The sequence below is a fragment of the Schistocerca nitens genome, chromosome 2, assembly GCF_023898315.1.
Source record: "Schistocerca nitens isolate TAMUIC-IGC-003100 chromosome 2, iqSchNite1.1, whole genome shotgun sequence".
Classification (NCBI taxonomy): Eukaryota; Metazoa; Arthropoda; class Insecta; order Orthoptera; family Acrididae; genus Schistocerca; species Schistocerca nitens.
Window position 1 is genome coordinate 380376422 of NC_064615.1, and position 9187 is coordinate 380385608.

The 9187-nt window shown below is 38.8% G+C and overlaps 1 protein-coding gene across 1 annotated transcript in view; it reads left to right on the forward strand.

Moving 5' to 3' along the window:
- Positions 1-7311, forward strand: part of LOC126234408 (iodotyrosine deiodinase 1) — a 111363-nt gene extending 104052 nt beyond the window's left edge. The window contains exons 4-5 of the mRNA XM_049943099.1: positions 4852-5042; positions 6945-7311. Coding sequence (XP_049799056.1) covers positions 4852-5042; positions 6945-7127 — 374 coding nt within the window. The 3' untranslated portion in view covers positions 7128-7311. The remainder of the gene's footprint in view (positions 1-4851; positions 5043-6944) is intronic.
- The last annotated feature ends 1876 nt before the right edge of the window (positions 7312-9187 follow it).

Sequence of the window (9187 nt, forward strand, 5' to 3'; positions counted from 1 at the left end):
CAAAGAGTGTATTCAAGTCAACATTTTCAAAAGCTTTCTCTAAATCTAAAAATACTATCAACATGGATTTGCCTTTCTTTAACCTGTCTTCTAAGATACATTGTAGGGTCAGTATGACCTTGCTGTACCTACATTTTTGATCTTCCCCGATGATGGTTTTTATCAGTCTTTCCATCCTTCTGTTAATATTTGATGATAATAATGTACAACAATCACTTATTAAACTGATGGTTCGATAATATTCATAACTGTCAGTGCTTGATTGTTAACAAACTATTCTATTTATGCAGTGAGGTCTTTCCCTCATCTGCTCTACATTTTATTGCCATTTATCATGGATATCTCTTTACGCTACTACACGCACACATATTTAATAGCACTGATAAATGAGATTAAGCTTGAGCAGTGATGTGTTCTCTGATGTGCAATTCAGTGTTGAAACTGTTGTCAATGTAATTACAGCAAAAAACTGATAAAGGCAGTTTCTTCTGCAGGCATGTTCAGAGGTTTATTCACTGGTCATTAGTTGTCTGCAATTTAACCTCAATGACAGTAATCATGTAAATCAACTGACTTGAATAATTTATGAAGGAATTCAATCTGCTGCACAACAATTGCTGCCCCATTTTAACTAACCATCACAAAGAACAACAATGCATTTCAAGTTGCTTCAACCATGACAGTTGCATTTTTAAATACCTCAATGGCCTATAATGACATAAATTACTTTTGGATTAAAGGAGGCCACTGATCAAAAAGAAGAATGGTTGAGTCATTGATAGGCACACACAAAAGAAAAAAACGTGCTGGTTTTTGGAGTAATCATTTTTTGAGCTAGAGTAAAATACACACATGGAGTGCATGTCACCCTACTTACATTTCTTCACAACCTCAACATCTCTCCCATCTGCTCTACCTGGTCCTCTTCTACCCTGGACGTTGACCTTCTCCTCTCTGGTGGCTCCACCCACACCTTTGTCCACATTAAACCCACTACTCACCAACAGTACCAACATTTTTACACATGCCTCCTTTCTATACCCAAAAATCTCTCCCATGCAGCCTTGCCACTCATGGACAACGTATTTACAGTGATGGGATTCCCTTGCTCAATATGCTGAAGACCACACGAAGGCCATCACAAACAGCCAATACACTCCAAATCTAGTCAAACAGATTTTAAATATAATATCCTCACAAATGCCTTATTCCCCACCACATCCAAGAATCAGCTACAAAGGAGCATTCCCCCCTGGTCACCCAATAGCACCCTGGAACGGAACAACTGAACCATATCCTTTGCCAAGGCTATCATTCTCTCTCATCCTGCCCTCAAATGATGGACATCCTACCCAAGATCCTTCTCATCTAGCCCACCCAATCTACACAACATTCTACTCCATCTGTATGCCATGTTCATCCCCAATCCGTTGTCACAGGGATCATAATCCTGTGGCTGCCCAAGGTGTGTGACCTGCCATATCCACCACGCAGCACCTCTTACTCCAGCCTTGTCACAGGCTTATTCTACCACGTCACAGGCCAGGCAATCTGTAAAAGCAGCCATGTCATATACCAACTCTGCTGCAAACCCTTTTATGTCAGTATGACTACCAACCAGCTGTCCACCATGATGAATGGCCACCCCCAAATTGTTGCCAAGAACCTAGTTGACCAATCAGTGGCACAACATGCAGCTGAGCACACCATGCACAGTTTTAATGGCTGCTTCACAACCTGGGCCATCTGGATCCTTCGCTCCATCACCAGCTTCTCTGAACTACACAGATGGAAGTTATTCTTACAACACATCCTCCACTCCTGTAATCATTCTGGCCTCAATGTCAGATATAATCCCTGCACCCTCCACCCAACAGTTTCCCCTTCCTTTGTCCTGTCACACCTATGTTACTTACAGGGTGCACTGCTCTTCACCAGCCTATACAACTGTGCATTAAATGCATAGCCCACATACCTGCCACCCCTCCCTCTTGCATCCCTAGCTGGCAAAGCAAGTGTCTCCCTCTAAACCACTAGCCACACCCCCCTAGTCCCTCACCCTGCTTCCTGTCTCTAACACCCACTATCCATCCCACCTGACACTACCCCAAAATAACTAGTCCACCCACTGAGAAACATAGCACTGGCACTGTTAGTCTAGCTGGCAACATGTAGAGACTGAGGTGTGTGCTTTTTCTGTCTTTTACTTTAGCTCATCAGAGGATTACTCTGAAAGTAAGAATTTGTGTGTGTGTGTGTGTGTGTGTGTGTGTGTGTGTGTGTGAACACGCGCATGTTCGCACCTATCAACAACTCAATGCTTCTGCTTTTCAGTGTGTGGTCTTCTTGTATTCAAAAATATTTACATTCTACAATAACTTTCCAACGGCATCAATGTATTGGTGTCACTGAAATTCCCAACAAAGAAATAATTACATATGAGGTCTGTAAGAAAAGTATCTGACCTTTGGCCAGGAGGGGAAAAAACCTGGCTTACCTGGAGTGCTGGACGCCTAATCACCCCCAAAGTAGTCCCCTTCAGGCTCCACAAACTGCTCCCAGCAAGTGCCACCACTATTGCAAGCATGCTGAAAAATTCTCTTTTAGAATAGAGTTTAGGTCACTGTTGTTGCTGCCTTAATGTTCTCCCATCTGAAATTGCTTTCCTTTCAATGGCTTCTTGAGTTTGGGAACAGCCAGAAGTTGCAAGGGGGCCATATCAGGAGTCAGCAGATTAAAGAGCCTGTTGACACACAGGAAACTGGTTTTTTGTCAAAAAAAATGTCTCAATCAAGTGTGAGGAATGTGCTGGAGCACTGTTGTGATGGAGGTGCATCATTTTTCTGTTGACTGCAAGTCTGGTCTCCTGCACCACATAGCATCAGGTAGGCAATGAAGGACATCCCGGTAGTACCCTTTGGTGATTGACTCTGTGGCGTGTACTCATTGTGTATCACACCACAGGAGTCAAAGAAAGCAGTCAGGATCACTTTGACATTGCTGTGCACTTGGAAGGCCTTTTCGGTCTTGACGATGAGGAATGCTTCCACTGTGACGACTGGTATTTGGTTTCCGAGTTGTATCTGTATGCCCAGTGCTTGTCACCAATGATTATGGTGTTTACGAAGTCAGGGTCAGTGTTTGTGGAGTCCATCATGTACTGTGAGACTTCAATATGAAGCTGTGTTTGCTCCACTGTCAACAGCTTTGGCATGAATTTCGCGAACACTCCCTTCATGGCCAAATCTTGAGACACAATGGAATGTACTGAAAAAGTGCTGATGCCCACCTCTTCTGCAATTTATCTCATAGTTACATGACAGTCTCACATCACCACAGTGTTCACTTTGGCAATGACTTGGTCATTTTGGCATCTTGATGGCCAACCAGTGCATGGCTCACTCTCCACTGATTTACAGCCACCTGTAAACTGCTTGTACCACTCCTTAATCTGTGTGATGCCCATAGATTGTCATTGAAAGCAATCTGAATCTTCCAAATGGTTTCCATTTGGCTGGCACCCAGTTTCGGGCAAAATTTGATGCAGTAGCACTGCTCCAGTCATTCCGTCATTTCCCTTGCAATGAAAAACTGATGCAAGCACTACACACAATCTCACTCAACTGCTGCTTGCCAGCAACTGACACAGTCGACAGTTGGGAAAAAAATCGTGCATGCGGATGAAGGTTCAGGTAGGCTGATGCAGGCATGCTAAATTTAAATCAATCAGGTGTTTGCAAAAGAAAAATAATGTTGGATACTTTTCTAACACACCTCGTATGGTAATCAATTCTGCATTACACAGGTGAGTCCGAATACATTTGATCAAGGATTATTTTCTAACACACCCCACATAACCACCCACATAAAAAAACACAGATTATGAAACCAGACTGTTGCTTAACTAAAATTGTTCTTCAGGTTCAGTCTTGTTTGGACACTCAGGTGAAAAGTACACAATTCAACACTACTGTCCAATTAGTGTGTTTGTTCTCAATGCTCATTAAAAAAAAAACAAAAAAAAAAAAACCTCTGTATTTCTTCTCAGTAACTTTCCATGTACTCAAAAGGAGTCATGCTCCATACAGAACAATAATTAAAATTATTAATTTTACTTTTTGCTTATTGACGTACTGAGTACTGACATTGGTGAGGTATATAGATGCCTGAAGCAACGTTTATAATTTCCTGACAAAGATAAAAGAATTTGTGTTTAAGCATACTCTATTTACATATCTTGCACCAGTTGTTGCAAAAGCCACAATATTCATGCATGGTTTGTATCCTTTTCTGCTCAGAGATTCCCATGGTTTGCTTTATGCTCTGGTGATTTGTTTATGGTTGTGAATGAAATATTCGTAGATAAAAATTTATTTTTCAAATTTCAACCTACACAGCGATCACAAAATTGCATTTCAAGACGTAAAATTCAAGAAGCCCACTTTCTTGAACTAATGTTTCCTTAAAACGACATTGCCTTTTTCCATTTTTAAATAATGTGTTCTTTGGAATAGCCACAGTAACAATGAACTTGGAATTTTTTTATTTAAAATAATGAGACTGAAGCTGTTTCCAATATTCACGATGATTCAAAATTTCCTGTTGTTGTAAAGTGACAAAGGTTTTGGTGTACTAGTCACATAATAAATCCAACTTAGTGTAGACATTAATTTTATACTGTGCAAAATATTATATTCATTAAATCTTACTAGTTCAGAGGATTTGTTACTGCTTTGACAATAAACTGAATTCTGACAGCATTATTAATACAGTTTTATTAGCAATATAATTTCAAAATTGCAAATAATATTATCTTGCATAGAAGTTTACCTAATGATCTGTTTCTGTTAGGCGTTCAGTGGACAACTGATTTAAAGCCACTCCGAACAAACTGGATTAAAGAGTATCTTACAACTGCTCCATATCTCATCCTTGTATTTAAGCAGCTCTATAGCTTAAAGGAAGATGGAACAAAAGTCATACATTATTACAATGAGATGAGTGTTGCAATGGCAGCAGGAATACTCATCACAGCTGTACATGTAAGTATTAACAATTAATGACTTATTGCTCTCTCTCTCTCTCTCTCTCTCTCTCTCTCTCTCTCACACACACACACACACACACTAAATATGCACACAGTTAGTGTGTTTTGAAGAGATATGCAACTTCAAAATTATTGTGATCATCTGGGAAGAATTAACTGTTAAAAAACATTCTGGTCAACGACTGACTTTAACATTCTCCAGACTGTGTTATAGATATACAAAGTTGATAATTTTGTTATGAAAACCATATTTCTTATGAGCAGTTTTGATCCTCTTCTCGTCTTAAACGATAAAACAGATAACCAGTTCTGGAAATGCATATAATGTAATTTCATGATGAAAGTGATATGGGTGCAACAATTGTCAGTATTAAATTTATTATACCCTAGTATACCACCATTTGTGATTTTTACATAATAATCACAGTTATTTGGCATCAAACTCAACACTGAGTGTGACACATAACATCTGTATTCTGCAAGTCACCATAGTGTGTGATGGGGGATACATCTTATTCCAGTATTATTTTTCTCTTTTTCTATTCCATTTGCAGATTGTACATAGGTAGACAGATTGATGGTACCCCTCTGTATGAGCCTCAATGTCTCTCATTTTAGAGCCATCGTTATTACATGAGATGTATGCTGAAGGAAGGAACATGTTTCTCAACTTGGAATGGAATGTGAAATCTCAGGATTTTGCGAGTAAGGTGCTCTGTGATTGATGATTACTTTCTTGTACCATTACTCGTTGCTACTGAACGACGGTGTGTCCTCCTCACTCCTTAGTACTATCCACAGCTTCTTCTTATCTAGCACATGGCCTACAAATCATCTAAATTTGTGCCCGAGATTTTCCATATTATCTTTTCCAGAGCTGAATGTTTGCTGGTGACTGCTCAAGTAGTTTCTAATTATTTTCCTATTACAGCTGTTAAACAGAAATATCTTCCTGCTTTTATTAACTTTTTGCCCAATACCAGTGATCAATAATGTTGCAATAGCCTTGAAGGTCATAGAGTATTACATCTATGTTCCCCAAATCAAAATATTTGGGCCTGCTTGTTGCCAGCAGATACAATGCGTGCCCCTCTTGGATGCACTGTTTTACTGATTGCTCTAAATAATTTTTGCAAAATATATTTATTACAGTGTTTCACAATTATTTGCACTTGCCTTCAATTCTAAAAGCATGTGTGTGTACAAGTCTATAGCTGGCAGACTGACCTACCCCATTTCTCACCTATCAATTTGGCAAAATCCTCAATAGCATCATCCAACAATGTAGAGTTACAGATTTACTATATTTTGTTCAAGCAAAGAGCAGGAGCATGTTTTATCACCCAGGACAGCATTAACAATGACTGATTATGGATGTCTCTCTGAAAGTCATCCTGGAACAGCTGTTTCTGTTCAGTGGGCACAAGACAGTTGTATTGGGAGAAAAGTGTTTGTTTCTCTGCAGCACACATTTTCAACAAGGTCCCCCAAGTACTAAAAGTAACAAAATGCATATTTTCTAGTCAAAACTTATCACTTCTTCTCTATAGGCGTAATATATGTCCACTTCATTTTGATTGTTCTCAAAGTAGCTTACTAAAACAAATGAAATTTAGAAATAATTTTTGTAATGAGGATTCAGAATTGTTACTTGGTCCACTCATCCTGATTTGGAGTTTTCACTGTTTACTCAAGTTATTTCAGATGGATGATATATTTGTTTGTACCAATTCACCTTTCTGTAACCATTATTAGTAGTTTGACATTAACAATGTGTACAAACACATTCTTACTGTGCTCAGAAATGGAGATAAACATGAATACAAATTTCACTTGATTACTTGTAGGTTTCTCTCATATCATGCTAATAGTAATGATTTATAATACCTTATTTCAGTATGCTGGGCTTGTATCACTCACTAGCACACCACTCAACTGTGGACCAGCACTACGTAAACTGTTGGGACGGCCAGCAAATGAGAAACTTACTCTCTTGCTGCCAGTTGGATACCCTGCAGATGATGCTACTGTACCTGATCTCAAACGCAAGCCACTAGAAGATATACTGATTGAAATATAGGACACTAAGTATTTCTGTGAGCTACTATTTAGCTTACAAGGACACTGCCACAATAAAGTGCAATTTTTTTCTTTACTTTTCTAGATTTATGAATACTTGTTATACATTAACAATTCTGTGTATCATTTATTGCACAATTCTTGTGTGGATTTGTACCATAAATACAGAAAACTTGTAACCTGTGTTCACCATCTTCAAATATGAAATTCATTTACCTTACCTTTTCAAAACTACATACAAATGACTCAGTCATGTGCTAAATGCTACAGCAGTATGGCACAGATACAGGCATTGCTTCATCACACTCAGTGTTTATTGTTCTGATTTACTCTCACACACACAGGCCACAAAGAGATGTACAGATGTGTGGCGACATAAAAGAGAGCAAATGGAAGAACGATGTAAGTATTATAACAAATGTTACTTTCGTATCTTCCAGGAAGAAAAATGCAGCTACCGACTGGTTAAACTGTACCTTCATAATAATTTGCAGTTTCTCATTTTAAGACACCCCACTTTCTGAGACAATAATCAATGCATTTGAACACTGTGAGACACTGTTGAGTCTATGCAAAGCCATTCAAACTAAAGAGGCACATTGTCTTCAGGTGACCGTGAGACTATGCTGACCTGTACACTCTGGCATTATAAAAACTCGTCAACAGTTAAAATGGGGATACAACTGATCATCCTTCCTATAGTACAGATCTGGTTGGCATCACGTGACATCAATCATTTTTAAGAATTGGGTGGACAATGTTTCACCTCAGAGGAGAAACTGCAGAGAACAACAACAACAACATACCAAATGTATCAAATACAGTATAGACAAGACTCTTGATCCTGCGTGTGTGGTATTGACATGTGAAGGTTTCTGTTCTTGTCTGTGTTGGGCAGAGATATTAGATGTGGTGAAAACAGTGGAGTGGAGCCACTCAATGCCATTAGTCATCATCATGACATGCTTAGAGTTATCTATCTCCACAGTGCAGTGCATTATTATTATTATTAAGTTTATCTCTTGGTAGGGCATAAAGACAGGTGAAACCCTCAGGAGATCTACTAAACAGTTCAAAGAAGCAGCTCATTTGAGGTCTTGAGTGTTTACTTGGCACAAGCTATCTTTGGCGGATCATAGCACTTGAGACTTAGAGCTATCACAGCCGATTGTGAACCAGCATAATAAACAACAACATTAGTCTTGTTCAACAACTTCTTGAGGGCGACAGGTGTCTCACGGCTGCCGAGTTTGCAGGTGGGGTCGATGTAAGTCATGCCAAAACTTTTGCAGTTATCACATCTGCATCTACATGACTAGTTAGCAATTAATACTTAAGTGCTTGGCAGAGGGATCAATAAACAATGCCCAGACAACTGATTTACTGATACGCTTTTGAATAGTGCACTGGAAAAAAGACTAAAATTTTTTCATGCATGCTGTTATTTTATTAAAATGATCATTTGCCCTATATACGTGGGATTCAACAAAATATTTTGGCAACTGGAGTCAAAAGCTGGCAACTGAACTTTTGTGAAAAGATCTGGCTGCAATGAAAAGCACCTTTGTTCCTGTTTTAATGATTTCTATCCCAATTTACATATCATATCTGTAACACGCTCTCATGTTTCATGATAATACAACAGTAGCTGCCCTTCTTTGAACTTTCTTGATGTTGTTCATCAATCCTGTCATGAAAGAATTCCATATTGTGCAGCAGTACTCCAGAAGAGGACAAAAGGCATAGTGAAGGCAATCTTTTTAACTGATTTGTCGCATTATGTAAGTTTTCTGTCAATAAAATGCAGTCTTTGGTTCACCCACAACATTTTCCAAGAGATCGTTCCTATTCACATTGTTTGTAATTATTATCCCCAAGAATTTAGTTGAATTCACAGTCTTTAGATGTAGACAATCTATGGTGTAACCAAAATTTAACTTACTCCTTTCAGTAATAATGTGGATGACCTCACACTTTTTATTGTTTAAGAGTCAACTGCCACTTTCCACCCTACACAGATAACTTGTCTAAATCATTTTGCAACTGGGTTTGCTCATCTGA